The sequence below is a fragment of the Bufo bufo genome, chromosome 7 (genome assembly GCF_905171765.1).
Source record: "Bufo bufo chromosome 7, aBufBuf1.1, whole genome shotgun sequence".
Classification (NCBI taxonomy): domain Eukaryota; kingdom Metazoa; phylum Chordata; class Amphibia; order Anura; family Bufonidae; genus Bufo; species Bufo bufo.
In genome coordinates this window covers 191,210,672-191,229,017 of record NC_053395.1, presented here as the reverse complement: position 1 = coordinate 191,229,017, position 18,346 = coordinate 191,210,672, and the positions used below count along the sequence as shown (strand labels likewise).

General features: G+C 44.2%; 1 protein-coding gene across 3 annotated transcripts in view; it reads left to right on the top strand.

Moving 5' to 3' along the window:
- XIRP2 (xin actin binding repeat containing 2) overlaps window positions 1-18,346 on the top strand; it is a 359,651-nt gene that overhangs the window by 306,494 nt on the left and 34,811 nt on the right. For all 3 annotated transcript variants that reach the window (XM_040440977.1, XM_040440978.1, XM_040440979.1), the window contains 2 exons: window positions 5,743-5,838; window positions 6,056-6,128. In XM_040440977.1, coding sequence (XP_040296911.1) covers window positions 5,743-5,838; window positions 6,056-6,128 — 169 coding nt within the window. The remainder of the gene's footprint in view (window positions 1-5,742; window positions 5,839-6,055; window positions 6,129-18,346) is intronic.

Genomic DNA, 18,346 nt, shown 5'->3' with positions numbered 1-18,346 from the left:
GGAGCGCTCTGTATGCGCGATTGTACGGGCGTTTACAAGCGCGCATACACAGACAAGTGAACACACATTGTCGCACGTTCCCGAAAATCTATGTACGGGAACGCGCGACAAACGCCCAAAAAACGCTCATGTACTTGTTTGAGCGTCGGGCGTTTTACAGCGCGATCGTACTCGCTGTAAAACGCCCAGGTGAGAACCATTCCCATAGGGAAGCATTGGTTTCTCCTTGTTGAGCGTTTTACAGCGCGTAGGAACGCGCTGTAAAACGCTCAGGTCTGAACTGGCTCTTAAGTTACTGTGCACCTTTGCTCCTTCTGCTTCCTCTGCAAGCCTCTCTCTTCTTGATTGACAGGGTCAGGTGAGATGACTAGGCAGGAACCTGGCCCTGTCAATCAAGGAGAAAAAGCAGGAGGGTGCACAGAGTAACTTAGGCCCGGCTACGATGCACTGAACTGCTCATTTTCATATGGTTGAGAAGTACTTTTTCTCTAGAAGAAGTCAACAGATCTCTTAGTGACAGTTATCATTACATTCAGCTAGACCTACAAGACATCATGTCTGGTTTGACAGTGAATTTCCTGTGTTTTGCGGTTCGCAAATTGCGGATCCACAAAACACGGATGCCATCCGTGTGAGTTCTGCAATTTGCCCATGATAGAAATGCCTATTCTTGTCCATGATTGCGGACAAGAATAGGACATGCTCTATATTTCTCGTGGTGCCGCGGAAGAGAACAACGGATGTGGACACCACACGGTTTGCTGTCCGCATCTTTTGCTGCCCCATTCAAATGAATGGGTCCGCAATTTTGCGGAACGGATGCAGACCCATTCATACGGTCATGTGAATGAGCCCTAAGACTATTAGATTAGTGTACTAAAAGAGATTGTCTGGTATAGCACAATGTTTTATGCCATACACAGCGCCACACCTGCCTGTGGGTCACGTCTGGTATTGCAATCTCCGCTCCACTGGCACAGTTTCTATGAGAAAGAAGCCATGTTTTTCTATTAACCCCTTTACATTACACGCACTTTGATTTCCAGCCAGCATGTCCATTTGAATAGATTGTAGTTAAAACGAGCGTGGAAAGCCTGATTATTTAATTACTGTCTTCCAGATATCCTTTGAATGTGAAGGCTGCAATCAAGAATGGCAGTAATGCCCATGCTAAATGTCTGATTTTATTAGTATTATTTTAGCTCGACTGGAAAGCTTACTCTTCGTAGTTGTGCCAATAAAATCGGCTCCTATCACATCTGAAACAGTAACCTAATATATCGAAATTAAGCACTGTTTTCCTTTCATATAGGAGCTCAACCAGAGAACGCTCTCGTCTGATTAAACTGGGCTTTCAGCATGGATATTTAGTCATTTAAAACAAAGCTTGAAATGCTTTTCACAAATGACTGCATTTAAACTAATGCATCCCAGAGGCACAGCGAGCGACGCGCTCACCATCAGCTCAGACTCAGCATTTGCAATTACTCTCCCATTTCATATCGGCTTAATACTTCTGACTAAACTAGGTGGTAATATACATGCACTCACCTACAATCAACATACAGTACCGCCGCACAAGGTCGAAATTACCCGTGGGAAATAATTACTCAGCGCAAGTTAATGTGTTAAAAGTTTCCGATGTTTTCACACCTTTATAAATTATAGATTTAAAGATAAGTGTTTTTCTTGAGCGCCATATTTTAACACCAAATTAAAGGAAATGTATCATTAGAAAATGACCTATTGTCTAAATCACGTTTTTATGTTTAACATATTTTTAAAGAATTTTTGATGATGTTATTTTTCTTTTTCCATGTCAATATTTATATTTAAACAAGCCATAAAATCCTGCCGTTTCCGCAGTGACCGCTAAGCCTAATAATAGGCGCCACTCCTTGGTACCACTTGAAACTGAACCCGAGTTCGGGAAATGTTTTTTTACAGTACAAATTAATTTATGAAGTTATTGCGCAAAGTCTGGCGAGACTTCGCAAAGTAATAACTTTGGCTCATCGGAGCCAATACATTCTAAGGCCTCTTTCACACTACCACATACGTATGGCTGTTTCAGTGTTTTGCTGTCCATTTTTCACGGATCCGTTGTTCTGTTTTTTTGTTTCCGTTGTTGTTTCCATTTCCATTGCGTTTTTCCGTTCCGTTTTTCCGTTTCGTTTTTCCGTATAGCATATACAGTATACAGTAATTACATAGAAAAAATTGGGCTGGGCGTAACATTTTCAATAGATGGTTCCGCAAAAACGGAACGGATGCATTTCCGTATGTGTTCCGTTTTTGGTGCGGACCCATTGACTTGAATGGAGCCACGGAACGTGATTTGCGGGCAATAATAGGACATGTTCTATCTTTCAACAGAACGGAAAAACGGAAATACGGAAACGGAATGCATACGGAGTACATTCCGTTTTTTTTTTTGCAGAACCATTGAAATGAATGGTGCCGTATACGGACCGTATACGGAATGCAAAAAACAGCCCGCAAAACGGGGAAAAAAAACGGTAGTGTGAAAGAGGCCTAATACTGTACCGAGCTCCTGCTCCGTACAGTATTAGAACGAAGTTTTATGCAAATCGACTTCGGATGTTTCATCCAAAGTCGATTCGCTCATCCCTAATAATGACCTCTGCACAGGTCACAGAACATGACTAGAAAACTCTCCCATAGAAGTCAATGAGGTCCCCTCCTGACCATTGTGTTTAGTGCCAAATTTCAAGAAATGGATAAGGCCTCTATGATTATTAGTTGCCAGAACACACAGCGCATTGCCACGTGCTGAGCATTAGACTGCATTGTACATAATAATAGGCAGGTGGTTTTAAAAGGATTTTCTGAGATTTTTTACCTGATGACCTATCCTCTGAAAAAGTCATCAGTATCTAGTCGGTGGGAGTCCGGCAGCTGTTTGAGGCACCGGTAATCACAGTGGTGCCGCAGACTTCTTGCAGCTTTGTCTAGGTCATGTGATGTCACGTTCATAAGTCACATGGCATAGGCACTCATTGAATTAAAAGGGGCTGAGCTGCAATACCAAGTACGGCCATTATGTACGGCACTTTGCTTGATGAGCAGTGAGAAGGCTGTGGCGCTACTGCGAGCACTGGTGCCTTCTCAGGCCTCATGCACACGACCGTTGTTGTGTTCCGTTCCGCAAAATGGGGTTCCGTTGTTCCGTGATCCGTTTCCGTTTTTGTTTCCGTGTGTCTTCCTTTATTTTTGGAGGATCACCAGACATGAAGGAAAGTAAAAAAAAGTCTAAGTCAAGTTTGCCATGTAAATGATAGGAAAAAAACGGACGCGGACGCGCGGACGACAATCTTGTGTGACTCCGCGTTTTTTCACGGTCCCATTGACTTGAATGGGTCCGCGAACCATTTTCCGTGAAAAAAAATAGGACAGGTTATATTTTTTTGACGGACTGGAACCACGGATCACGGACGTGAAAGTCAATGGGTCCGCAGAAAATCACGAAAAACGGAACAACGGACACGGAACACAACAACGGTCGTGTGCATGAGGCCTCAAACAACTGATCGGCGGCGGTCCTGGGTGTTGGTTAACCCCTCTAATGCTGTGGCTAATTGATTTATAGCAAATCAATAGAAAAATAAAGGTCATTTATTGCATTTTTGTATAACATTTTTTTTACAATGGCTGAGGAATGGGCCAATTATTGGCAAAAAGCACTTGTTCCCGATAACTGACCTGTGTAGAGGTGCTGCTGATCAACCTAAAAATGAAGAAATGCTCAATTGCATCTTTAATGTGGCATCTGAAATCAGCATTGTTGGCAGCATATTGCCCTGTGTAAACAGGGGATGTGCTGCTCACAGTATGCAAACTGAATGGGGTATGGACGATCATAGTTATGAACATGTAAAACATGCTTGATGTAAAAGGACCCTAAGGCCTTGTATTCATCACATTTCGGGGGCCTATGATTCACATACCTATTGGGCTCTATTCATTCGATGGAGGCCAAGAGTGGCCAGTATGCCATAGTAAACCTTTTCTGTAGTGTGGAAGAGACTACACAGTTACACAGTAAAAAAAAATAATTTACGTAATGGAAGTCTATTCATGACGTATCGCACTGTATTCCAATATGTCACAGCCTTCTGTTGGAGTTATCAGTTGGAAGATCCTCTTGTAGGCTCCAGTTGTGAACAGAGCATAAAGCCTCAGGCACAGAGCAGATAACCATGATCAATGTTTCTTGGAGACAAAAGTCTGGTAATACGTCATGCAGTGAAAAGTTCCACCATTTTTTTGTGTTGCATGCATATGAAATCTGACATTGGAGACATATGAAGGTACTACTACAAAAAAATCTGGCTAGCACCTTATTACAGCACTGTGCACCTTGGTAACCCATAATACTTATGTTATCTAACCCATTAGGGACTGGCAATATGCTTGTTTATGGAGGTCCCAAAGAGGCGTTAGGCTAGGCCATCTCCTTTTCACATTTGCCTAGTTTAAGCACTGCACGGGACTCTTGTGTTATGGAAAGTGGGGGCTCAGCTCTCACATAAGAACTGTGCTCCTACTCTAATGGTTCAGACCAGCAAATCCAGGATGTTTAAGCCCTTAGATGCAACAGTCAATAGAGACTGTGGCATCTAAGTGGTTTAGAGGGAGACAGCTTCATTTGTCTGCCATCGCACCCAGCAAATAAGATTGCAGAGTGCCAATGTATTCACATGGCAGCATAGGGCCTGATACAGGCCCCAGGCCTGCATGCAGTATATCAGTATCAGTATCTGCTGGTGGTTTTCAGTATATCACTGACGGTATAATACACAGTACTACCTGAGTGCTACAGTGGGTTATATAAGTGATCAGTAGATTGCCTGTTGAAGTTGGGGGACTAGTAAATGGCTGCATAGTTAAAATTTTATTAAGTAAAGTTAAAAAACACACAAAGCTTTTCAATGGAAAAAATAGCAAAAATTTAAAATAAATTTTTGGTATTCTGCATCCGTAACAGCCTGCACTACACAACTATCAAGTAACTGATCCTGTATGGTAAACACCATAAAAAAAATTAATAAATAAAGCACTCCCAATAATTGCTTATTCGTCACAAAAAAAAAATATGAAAAGGGATCAAAAAGTGTTGTGCATCTCAAAATGATACCAATGAAAACTACAAATCATCCCCATAAAAGCTTTTACATAAAAGCTCCGTAGAATGAAAAATAAAAACTCTCTTGGGAGTGGCGATGCAAAAATTTTTTTTAAAGGGTTTCATTTAGTAGGTTTTTATTATAGTAAAACATAAAAAAAACTATATATAGTTGCTATTGCTGCTAACGTACTGACCCAGAGAATAAAGTTATAATGGAATTTAAACCGAAAACACCACTCAATTTATAGCGTAAAAACCCAGTGGCAGTATTTCTGTTTTTTACCATCCCCCCAAAAATGTAAATAAAAGTTAATCAGTAAGCTCTGTGTACCCTAAAGTGGTGACATTAAAAACTATAACTTGTCCCACTAAAAACAAGACCTTGTACGGCTACATCGACAGAAAAAAAACAAAAAAAAAACAACTTATAGCTCTTGGAATGCGACAATGAAAATATAAAAAAACATTGCTTGGTCACTAAGGCCCAAAACAGGCTGGTCAATAATAGGCTAAAGGGCACCTATTGTATGCTAAACAAATAAACACACTTTTAAATCAATTAAGTCAATTTTCAACACTATATTTGTTTTCAGGAAACGAGAAGAAGAAGCAATGAAGTCACGTTTATGAGCAGCAGCCAAGCAACTGAGCAACATGAAACTCAATTTTCAGCTTGTAACACAGAACAGGTATTACACAAATTTTCATTAGCACACTGAGTATTTATATTCCTTGGAAACCTGCACACAAAAAAATACAATTATTACTGATATTTAAAAAAAAATTTTTTATCCTCAACAAAAGTTTCCTGTGCTACGCGGCGGTGTGTCCATTCATGTATATATTGTGATGTTTTCAGGCGGGTGATAAAGCTAAATTTTAAATGCCATAATTTACTTTACCCAGGTATCGGTTCATGAGCAAAGCACCCAAGAGACAAACACAGCGTCTAATTATAATCAAGAAGCTGATGGAGTAGGTAAGAATACTGCTTTAAATGTGTTTAGCGCAGCTACAAAATGGAATGCATTGAAGTAGCAAATTAAAGTCTTGTGAAGATAACATGTAAGTTTACTGATGAAAAACTATTTCGGGGAGTGAAAGTATAATGTAAACATCTATAAATAATGTCCATAATTCTCAAACACGAAAAGATTCCAAATATGATCAATTGCAAGCGTACAATATGGCACAAATTATTGGGGCCATTCACGTTTTGGAATCTTCCTTCCTTTCATATTTCTGTCCTTATTTCCCTCCATTCTTTCCTTCCTTCTTTATTACCCTCCATTCCTTCCTCCCTTCCTTCTTCCCCTTCATTCCTTCCTTATTTTTCTCCATTTGTTAATTTCTTCTTTCCTTGTTTCCCTTCATTCCTTCTTTCTTTATTTCCCTCCATTCCTTCCTTCATTCTCTCCATTTATTCCTTCCTTCCTTATTTTCCTTTATTATTTCCTTCATTTATTATTTCTCTTAATTCCTTCCTTCCTTTTTTCCCTTGGTTACCTCCTTCCTTACTTTTCCCCCTCCGTTCTTTCCTTCCTTCCTTATTTCCCTCCATTCCTTCCTTCCTTATTTGACTCCATTTCTTCCTTTCTTATTTCCCTCCATTCCTTCCTTCTTTCCTTCCTCTGTGAGATTGTGAAACAGCTCTTATTGCATGAACACTATTATTTTGCTGTTTGGCCACAAGAGGCCGCTGTTTCCCCACACAGCTAAACAGACTGCTCAGATTTAAATATTCATAGGAGGTGGAGCTGTGTGTCTAGAGGAAGGAAGCTGGCTTCCATCTTAGAATGGACTGGAGGTCCTAATCAAGCCTGCTTATCAATAGGAAACGCAGGCTCGCCCACTGGTAGCCCGGGCCCTCGCCATTGTAAAGAATGGATGTGTGCCTGTACACTGCCTAAATGTTTAAGTCTGTGAGTTAACTGTCCCCGGAAACACCTTGCTGGCCAAAGTTTATGTGTCCAAGGTGAATTTCTCTCGACGAAGGAGCTTCATGCTACAGCCTGATAGAAGATCAGCCTGGACCTATGCTGTAGAGGTTCATCAATGGGAGATTCCGACAGCGGAGTGGAATAGTCGAGTGATCATGGCCCGGATGGGGGTGGACTGCAAGACTCTGACTCCTGGACAACAGAAGTTGCTGGAAGACACCCTCTGGGAATTTCAAGAGGCAGTCTCGCGACATGATGAGGACTTCGGGTGTGCTTCCGCCACTGAACACTAAATCCCTACCGATGATTCTACACCGATTAGGGAGCATTATTGGCAAATCCCACCTAAAATGTACCAGGAGATGAAGGATATGGTAGCCAGCATGTTGTAAAACCGGGTGATCCAGGAGAGTCAAAGTCCTTGGGCTGCTCCAGTAGTCTTGGTGCGGAAGAAAGATGGGAGTCTCCGGTTCTGTGTGGACTATCGGAAACTGAATATCCCCTCCCGCGGATTGAGGAATAGTTGTCAGCCCTGGGCCAGGCGAAGTTCTTCTTGACTCTTGACCTGGCCAATGGGTATTGTCAGGTACCGGTGGCCAAAAAGGACAAAGTGAAGACGGCTTTCATTCTACCTATTGGAGTCTACAAGTTCAGCTGGATGCAGGTCGGTCTCTCCAATGCCCCGGGAACATTCCAGCGGTTGATGGAGCACTGTCTGGGTGATCTCAACTTCGAGTCAGTATTGATATACCTGGACGACATAGTAGTGTTTGGGGCCTTTTTTGAAGATCACCTCCAGAAGCTGCGACAGGTCCTAAGACGGCTACGGGACCATGGGCTCAAGATCAAGCCCAAGAAGTGCCAACTGTTTCGACAGCAGATAGAGTATATGATACATGTGGTCACACCGGAGGGGGTAAAACCGTCCCCCAGCAAGGTGGAAGCTGTCCAGAAGTGGCCCCAGTCAAGTACACTATGAGAGGTGCGAGCGTTCTTGGGACTGGCCGGCTACTACAGGAGGTTTATACCCAAATTTGCTTATCTGGTGGGCCCGTTAAATGAGTTATTGAGGGGCACTGCGGGAGGCCCATAGAATCGTCCCATCAACTGGGGACCCCGGCAACAAGAGGCCTTTAAAGCAGTGAAGGAGGCGATGACCAGTGCTCCAATCCTGGCTTATGTGCAGTTCGACACCCCATTCCTGCTGTACACTGACAGAAGTCTACATGGTCTAGCGGGCGTATTATTCAAAGTTTAGGATGGACGTGAGAGAGTCATTGCCTATGGCAGCTGGTCTCTTAAGGAGTCAGAGCGCAACCCTATACAGTGGGATGCGAAAGTTTGGGCAACCTTGTTAATCGTCATGATTTTCCTGTATAAATCGTTGGTTGTTACGATAAAAAATGTCAGTTAAATATATCATATAGGAGACACACACAGTGATATTTGAGAAGTGAAATGAAGTTTATTAGATTTACAGAAAGTGTGCTATAATTGTTTAAAAAAAATTAGGCAGGTGCATAAATTTGGGCACCACAAAAAAGAAATTAAATCAATTTTTAGTAGATCCTCCTTTTGCCGAAATTACAGCCTCTAAACGCTTCCTGTAGGTTCCAATGAGAGTCTGGATTCTGGTTGAAGGTATTTTGGACCATTCCTCTTTACAAAACATCTTTAGTTCATTCAGGTTTGATAGCTTCCGAGCATGGACAGCTCTCTTTAAGTCACACCACAGATTTTCAATTATATTCAGGTCTGGGGACTGAGATGGCCATTCCAGAACGTTGTACTTGTTCCTCTGCATAAATGTCTTAGTGGATTTTGAGCAGTGTTTGGGGTCGTTGTCTTGTTGAAAGATCCAGCCCCGGCGCAGCTTCAGCTTTGTCACTGATTCCTGGACATTGGTCTCCAGAATCTGCTGATACTGAGTGGAATCCATGCGTCCCTCAACTTTGACAAGATTCCCAGTCCCTGCACTGGCCACACAGCCCCACAGCATGATTGAACCACCACCATATTTTACTGTAGGTAGCAGGTGTTTTTCTTCGAATGCTGTGTTCTTTTTCCTCCATGCATAACGCCCTTTGTTATGGCCAAATAACTCAATTTTAGTTTCATCAGTCCACAGCACCTTATTCCAAAATTAAGCTGGCTTGTCGAAATTTGCTTTAGCCCAACTCAAGCGGCACTTTTTGTGCTGTGGGGGGAGAAAAGGCTTCCTCTGCATCACTCTGGCATACAGCATCTCCTTGTGTAAAGTGCGCCAAATGGTTGAACGATGCATAGTGACTCCATCTGCAGCAAGATGATGTAGGTCTTTGGTGCTGGTCTGTGGGTTGACTCTGACTGTTCTCACCATTCGTCGCTTCTGTCTATCCGAGATTTTTCTTGGTCTTCGAGCCTTAACTTGAACTGAGCCTGTGGTCTTCCATTTCCTCAATATGTTCCTAACTGTGGAAACAGACAGCTGAAATCTCTGAGACAGCTTTTTGTATCCTTCCCCTAAACCATGATGGTGAACAATCTTTGTCTTCAGGTCATTTGAGAGTTGTTTTGAGACCCCCATGTTGCTACTCTTCAGAGAAAATTAAAAGAGGAGGGAAACTTCCAATTGACCCCCTTAAATACTCTTTCTCATAATTGGATTCCCCTGTGTATGTAGGTCAGGGGTCACTGAGCTTACCAAGCCAATTTGAGTTCCAATAATTAGTTCTAAAGGTTTTGGAATCAATAAAATGACAACAGTGCCCACATTTATGCACCTGCCTAATTTTGTTTAAACAATTATAGCACACTTTCTGTAAATCCAATAAACTTAATTTCACTTCTCAAATATCACTGTGTGTCTCCTATATGATATATTTCACTGACATTTTTTTATCGTAACAACCAACGATTTATACAGGAATATCATGACGATTAACAAGGTTGCCCAATTTTTCGCATTCCCACTGTAGCTGCTTTAAATTGGAACTACTGGCGCTGGTGTGGGCCATGACTGAAAGGTTTGCAGAGTACCTGACAGGTGCAGAGGTGATTGTGATGATGGACAACAACCCATTAGCACATCTGGAGAATGGCAAACTCGGTGCGCTTGAGCAGAGGTGGTTGGCTTGCCTTTCTAAGTTCCAATATGGCATCAAGTTCCGGTCAGGTAGGAAGAACGGCAACGCTGATGCACTCTCCTGAGTCCTTGTAAAGGCGCCAAAGAGCCGATGAAATGCTAGAGGACAATGAAACTCCTGACCTTGGTCGATTACCCATGTTCCAGGATGTGGCACATTCAAGTGGGGTGGCGTCCGGGATGTCTATGGTGTTCGGAAAGACGTTGGCTGACTGTGAGCGAGTCCAGAATGGCTGCCAGGACCTGTGGAAATTGAGAGAATGGGTCCGGACCAAGACCTGTCCTCGGCCAGAAGAGCTGGCCCATCTGACTCCAGAAGGCCAAAAGTTGTTGGGGCAGTGGGATAAGCTGACTGTTACCCTGGGCCTCTTGTTTCAGACCATATACTTACAGTCAGAGCTGCAGTACCAGCAACAGATTGTCATCCCCATGTCATTGGGACCGGAGGCCACCCGGGAAGCCCATGAGAGGGGCGCCCATTTCGGGAGATACAAAACGTTCAAGAGGCTCTAACGGCTGGTATACTGTCCAGATCTGGCAGACATGGTGGCCGAGGCCTTTTTTAAGTTTCGGCCCTGTGGGCTGAACAAGAGTACTGAACAGCAGGATCCTGTCCAGGCCATCCGGACTTCAGTGCCACTAAAGCTTCTTATGATCGATTATGTGCAGATTGGATACTCTACCTCGGGACACTTGTACTGTCTAGTCATGACAGACCATTTCACAAAGTATGCAGTGGCTGTACCTACCAGAGAAAAGACAGCAGAGTTGGCCGCCGAAGCAGTCTGCAAACACTTTATACAGGTGTTCGGGTGTCCACGGAGAATACATTCAGACCAGGGGGCATGTTTCCAGGGTACTCTTATGAAAGAACTGGACCAGCTGTATGGAATCGAACGCTCCCACATCACCCCGTATCACCCTCAAGGAAACGGGGCGTGCGAACGCTTCAACCCCACTTTGCTCCAGTGCTGCGGACTCTGGAAGATAGCCAAAAATACCTACATGGACTGATGTGGGCCTATAACAACAGAGTACACAGTACCACCGGATACTCCCCACATATGCTCTAGTTTGGGAGAGCCGGACGGAAGATGGAAGACCTCCACATGCCTAACCCGATGGAACAACCATGAGAAGTACCACCGCATGGGTGCAAGAGCACTGCTGCCGGCTGAGAGCAGTCCACAAGGTTGTGGGAGAACGCCTGAGACAAGTGGTACACCCTAACCCAAGACCAGTGCAGAGGAATGGGTATGTCCCGGGTGATCGAGTGATGGTTAAAGTCCCATACACGGTAAAAAGGAGGGAAGACCCTGTCATCCCAGTATATGAGGTAGAACCAATAGGGACTGTGGGGCCCTCATGAAACTTACACTGTAGCATGTTGAGATGTTGTAATTTTGATGAGCCAGTTTGCATGGAGGAAATCACTCCTAATGCTCAGGGTACATAGGAAATCCCCTTAAAGGAGGAAGAGGAGGAATGGTTAGTTGACCCTGCCCCGGTACCCGCCGAGGCGCCAACTGTGGCAAGTTTGCTCCCCAGTGAAAATGCCGAACAATTAGTAGCTCCTCCCACAGCAGATGTGCCTAACATCCCCAGCGCTTCTGAGCCTCTCTCTCTGTGAAGGTGAACCAGGGCCAACACTGGGGTGCCCCCACAGTGATATGCACAGGATAAGTTTGAATGGGAAGGGTTGCCGATGAATACAACCTCTAGTGGGGTGGCATGTGAGATTGTGAAACAGCTCTTATTGCATGAACACTGTTATTTTGCTGTTTGGTCAAAAGAGGCCGCTGTTTCCCCACGCAACTAAACAGACTGCTCAGATTTGAATATTCATAAGAGGTGGAGCTGTGTGTCTAGAGGAAGGAATCTGGCGTCCATCTTAGTTGCCGACTGGAAAAGTGTGTGAGAGTAAAAATCCATTAACATCCAATCGTGGAGTCACCCTTTTGCGACCAGGACTGCAGCCAAGTGAGAAGCTTATTGGGTCAAGAACCCGGATCCCATCCAGGAGAAGAAGTACAGCTGCCAGAGTCACTGATGAGAGTTGAAGAGCAAAGCAACGGACCCTGCGCTATCGCAAGTGTGTTGGATCAGCCTTTGTTCAATTCGCAGTCACCAGCTGAGGCAGAGCAGACTCGGGTCGGTAAGACAGAGCATGCACGCACCTCAATATAAGATTGGCGCCTAAATACTAGAGACTGAGATCAAACCTGCCGGTAGTTAGTTAGTGTTGCTGACTGGCAGGCTACCAAGAATTGTTGCTTGTTTATCACAAGGACTTATCAGTTAAAGTTTTAGTTCGCTCCGGAGAACAGAGAGGACTTCACCATAATCTCCAGTTACTCCAGCGTGGTTATCGGGAGTGATATATATTAGGCACGTGCTACATGACAGTTTGGGAAAAGGGAGGGGGATAGTACTGTATAGTCTGGTAAGATTGTAAGCTGCTGTGTCACACCACGGGCTAGCCTGTATCTCACACACACACAATTGATCCTGTTCTTCAGGGCAATAACAGGTATGGCGAGGCAGAGTTAGCTCGCAGTAGGTAAATTGCGCAAGTGTTTTCCGGGTACTATCGTAGGTCGCCGTGCTGTGCGACACAGGGGTCTCAACCCCCGAGCTGAGTGTATGTAATCTAATTTAATGTTCACTGCATTTGGGAGTGTGTTTGATATCCCGTGACAGTAAAACAAAGTCTGTTCTGCAAGAGCTGGTGTCAGAGTCGTTTTCCTTGTTTGCGACTTCGCTGTATCCTGGGGAGCCCACTCCGGTACACAGCTTACACCTCCCTCCTTCCTTATTTCCCTCCATTCATTCCTTCCTTCCATATTTTCCTCTATTCTTTCCTTCCTACCTTATTTCCCTGCATGCCTTCCTTCCCTTGTTTACTCCTTCATGCTTCAAGGTTTTTTAAGATTTTGGACATTTACTTACTGGGTGGCAGCCTATAGGTGGCACTAGAGAGACAGTTTCCTTTCTTTTTGGGGATAGCTGTTTTGCTTGCTTTTCCCATTGGGCATTACCTTAAAAACTCCCTACCAACTGGATCTCATCCAGGAGAACCAGCACCTTCAGAGAACTAGTCATTGTAATGTTCTCGGTTTCATGTTAAAGGGATTGACTGCACTCTTCCAAAAATATCATGCCTTTCCAAAGGTTGTGTCTGGTATTGCATCTCAGCCCCCTTGATTTCCTTGGTTTTGAACTGCAGTACCAGACTCTACCAGAGGAGTCCTGCCCTGGAAGAAAGCAGCCTTGTATTTCCTCCAGCAATGATGTCAACACATGTGACAGCTGTGGCCTGTGATCGACTGCAGCCGTCATATGTCGATGCATGCTATTGCTGGAGGTCAGGATAAGAGATGCAGGCGGGGACCAAGTAGGCATCACCACAGGAGCACCAAGGGATTGCCAAGGTTAGTATACTGCTTTTTAAACAAGTGTAGGTAATCTACAGCAAAATCTGCAGATTTATTTTCCTTCATTGTATTCGATGGAGAAAGCCAACGAAAAATCCATACCCTTTCTGCATCAGAAATTGACATGCTGTGCATTTTAAAGTAGATTTGTACCTATGAAACTGGCGGCCCTGTTGCGTGTGCGCTTGGCAGCTGAAGGCATCTGTGTTGGTCCCATGTTCATATGTGCCCGCATTACTGAGAAAAATTATGTTTTAATATATGCAAATTAGCCTTTAGGAGCAACGGGGGCGTTACCATTACACCTAGAGGCTCTGCTCTCTCTGCAACTGCCACACCCATGGCACTTTGATTAATAGGGCCCTGGCAACGCTTCCATTGCTTCCATTGTCCTGTATACTGCTGTCTGTGTGTATATATATACTATATACTCCTGTCCTGTTACTGCTGGATATATATATATACTATATACTCCTGTCCTGTATACTGCTGGATATATACTATGCCTATATCTTCTCTCTCATACACTATGCCCCCAGCCTTGCCATTGCTGTCATGCCCCCACCCCATCCTGGTTACATTGCTAGTAGCCAATAACCCAGCCTGCCCTTTCCCTTCATCTTCAACAACAGTCACAGGACTGAACTGTGCCGCGCCTGCGCTCTTCCAGGTTAACTGGGGGCATCAGCCTCAACTGTTTCACTGGGCATGCACCAAAAACATCACTGGGCTCGGCGCATGCCCAGTGAAACAGTTGAGGCTGATGCCCTCAGTTAAGAGCGCAGGCGCCGGTGTTAGGTTTTTTAACGAGGCAAGGTTTTTTGATATAACAGGTGTCTGTTGGTGAAACTGAAGGGAAATGGTAGGCGGGGTTATCGGATACTAGCAACATAACTGGGATGGGGGGCGTGACAGCAATGGCAAGGCTGGGGCTTAGTGTATAAGAGAAGAGAGGGGCGTGCTTGGGCTCTGTAAGGGGGGGGCGGACCTGTGCACTCGAGGGCGTTCCTGGGCACCTTTTAAAGGAAAATAACGCCCCTCTAGGCACCTTACTGCCTCATTATATTCGCATACTCCTCCCCGACAAGCGTCCCCGTCACTATGGGAACGCCTGGTGGTTAGAATATACCATCGGATCTGAGTTTTCACGATCTTCCTCGTGAAAACTCAGATCCAATGGTATATTCTAACCACCAGGCGTTTCCATGATGACGGGGAGGAGTATTCCGGAACAACTGTACAGGATTAAAAAAAAATGACAAATATTCTAAAAAATGAATATATTCGCTTTAGTGCTATATATTCGTTTTTTTGAATATTCGTATTTTTTTTTCCATCCAAAGCCTTAATGATTTCTCCCTGCTTAAGTTGCTTGTGGGCCAATGACTCATTGGCCCACAAGCAAGAAGCAGGGAGGAATCATTTGTTCAGATGGGAAAAAATGACGAATATTCGCTATAACGAATATATAGCACTATATTAGAAATATTCACGAATTCTCGAAGTTGCAATATTCGCGAATAATATTCGCTATTTGAATATTGACACTCAACACTACTCTGGATCATCCAGATGGTCATTGACAAACTTCAGACGGGCCTGGACATGTTGAGCAGGGCAACCTTCTGTGCAATTCATGATTTGAAATCATGACGGCGTAGTGTTCTACCGACAGTGACCTTTGAAACTGTGGTCCCAGCTCTCATTATGTCATTGACCAGCTCCTCCCTTGTAGTTCTGGGCTGATTCCTCACCTTTCTTATCATCAGTGATACCCCACGAGGTGAGATCTTGCATGGAGCCCCAGTCCGAGGGAGACTGACAGTCATCTTTAGCCTCTTCCATTTTCTAACAAATGCTCCAACAGTTGATCTATTTTCACCAAGCTGCTTGACAATTGCAACGTAGCCCTTTCCAGCCTTGTGGAGGTCCACAATTTTGTCTCTGGTGTCTTTTGACAGCTCTTTGGTCTTGCCCATGGTAGCAGTTGGTGTCTGGCTGACTGTGGGGTGGACAGGGGTCTTTAAAGAGCTCAGACAGGTGCTACTAAGTTAGATTAATGAGTGGAGTAGAGGTGGACTTTTTAAAGGCACAGTAACAGGTCTTTGAGAGGCAGAATTCTTGCTGTTTCTCAGGTGTTCAAATACTTCCTCAGCATTGCAAGACAAATAAATTCTTTAAAAATCATACAATGTGATTTCCTGATTTTTTTTTTTTCAATTCTGTCTCTCAGAGTGGTAATGCACCTACAATGTAAATTTCAGACCCCTCCATGATTACTAAGTGGGAGAACTTGCAAAATTGCAGGGTGTTCAAATACTTCTGTTCCTCACTGTATATACACACACACTATATACTCCGGTCCTGTATACTGCTGTGTGTGTATAAACATATATATATATATATATATATATATATATATATATATAGAGAGAGAGATAATATATATCTCTGTATATATATATATATATATTGTGGGGGGTTAGCTCTTCACCGGGGGTCATTCTCATAGATACACCTTTAGGACACCAGGTTTCAGGTCCAAACAGTGCATTTATTGTTCAAGACCAGCAACAATAAAATGACAAAATAATAAACACTTGCCCGTCCAGGCTCTAACTAAACATAAAGTTTCCTGACTCACCTAAGTCCCAGTTCACACCCTGTGAACTCATGCGGCTTTTGTCAGCCAATGTCCCACAGCCTCCTGGCTGTACAGAGCACAGTACGCCCACTGTCTCCAGTTCAGTATTTCTTGTGGGGGATTGGGGCTCAGTAGCCTGCCTGACTATGGCCCTGCGGCCCTCCCAGGCGTCGCTGCGTCCCCCAACTCCAGGCTATCTCCCAGCCTTGTGGTCCCTCAGCCTTGCCCAGCTGAGACCACACAGACAGAGCCTCCAGGCCTCTGTCTACAGGTAACACACTCCCCCCTTTCTGACACTCTGGGAGGTGCCTTATGCCAGGCTGATTACCTCCAGCTTCTCTCACCTGTGGTGGAACAGGGGTGTGGACCGCACTATCCACCCCTTCCTTGCCTCAAACCTGAGTGAGACCTGTCACTGTCTCACAATATATATATATATATATATATATATATATATATACAGATATCTATGTATATGTTCTAATATGGACATAGCTTTACTTTTGGGTGTCTGGTCATGGGGGGTGGCTTTGGGGTCCGATCACCTGCATCTGACAGGACTCACACGGCACACAGGATTTTACACGGCTGCCTGGTAAGGATCCCTCATGCGCAATCCCTCACAGGAGCCGGCCGGCAGCTAGACACAGAGAGAGAGAGAAAGGAAGCGGGTACACAGGCTCTGACTTTTCTGATACAGAGCTGGGCCACTCCCTCAGGCTGGGATTAGCTCGTACACGAAACGTCAGCACATAGAGCCTGAAGGATGACGTTGGGGGTCACGTGCCGAAACCTGATCATTTAGATGAAGACAGTACATGATAAAAGTACTTTTGTCATGTACTGTCTTCATCCAAATGATCGTGCTTCGGCATGTGACCCCTGACGTCATCCTTCAGGCTCTATGTGCTGAAGTGTATTCTATGGCACATTGTAAGATATATAGTTGCAAGAAAAAGTATGTGAACCCTTTGGAATGATATGAATTTCTACACAAATTGGTCATAAAATGTGATCTGATCTTCATCTAAGTAACAACAATAAACAATCACAGTCTGCTTAAACTAATAACACACAAAAAATAACTTCAACCAAACATTTCCTGTAGTTGCAGATCAGAAGTGAACAACGGTCAGGAGTAATTCTTGACCATTCCTCTTTACAGAACTGTTTCAGTTCAGCAATATTCTTGGGATGTCTGGTGTGAATCACTTTCTTGAGGTCATGACACAGCATGTCAATCGGGTTGAGGACTCTGACTAGGCCACTCCAGAAGGCGTATTTTCTTCTGTTTAAGCCATTCTGTTGTTGATTTACTTCTATGCTTTGGGTCATCGTCCTGTTGCAACACCCATCTTCTGTTGAGCTTCAGCTGGTGGACAGATGGCCTTAAGTTCTCCTGCAAAATGTCTTGATAAACTTGGGAATTCATTTTTCCTTTGATGATAGCAATCTGTCCAGGCCCTGATGCAGCAAAGCAGCCCCAAACCATCATGCCCCCACCACCATACTTCACAGTTGGGATGAGGTTTTGATGTTGGTGTGCTGTGCCTCCTTTTCTCCACACATAGTGTTCACCTACTCTGTCCACAGAATATTTTGCCAGTACTGCTGGGGAACATCCAGGTGCTCTTGTGCAAACTGTAAATGTGCAGTAATGTTTTTTTTAGACAGCAGTGGCTTCCTCTGTGGTATCCTCTCATGAAATCCATTCTTGTTTAGTGTTTTACATATCGTAGATTCGCTAACAGGGATGTTAGCATATGCCAGAGACTTTTGTAAGTCTTTAGCTGACACTCTAGGATTCTTCTTCACCTCATTGAGCAGTCTGCGCTGTGCTCTTGCAGTCATCTTTACAGGACGGACACTCCTAGGGAGAGCAGCCGCAGTTCTGAACTTTCTCCATTTATAGACAATTTGTCTTACTGTGGACTGATGAACAGCAAGGCTTTTGGAGATACTTTTATAACTCTTTCCAGCTTTATGCAAGTCAACAATTCTTAATCGTAGGTCTTCTGAGAGCTCTTTTGTGCGAGGCATCATTCACATCAGGCA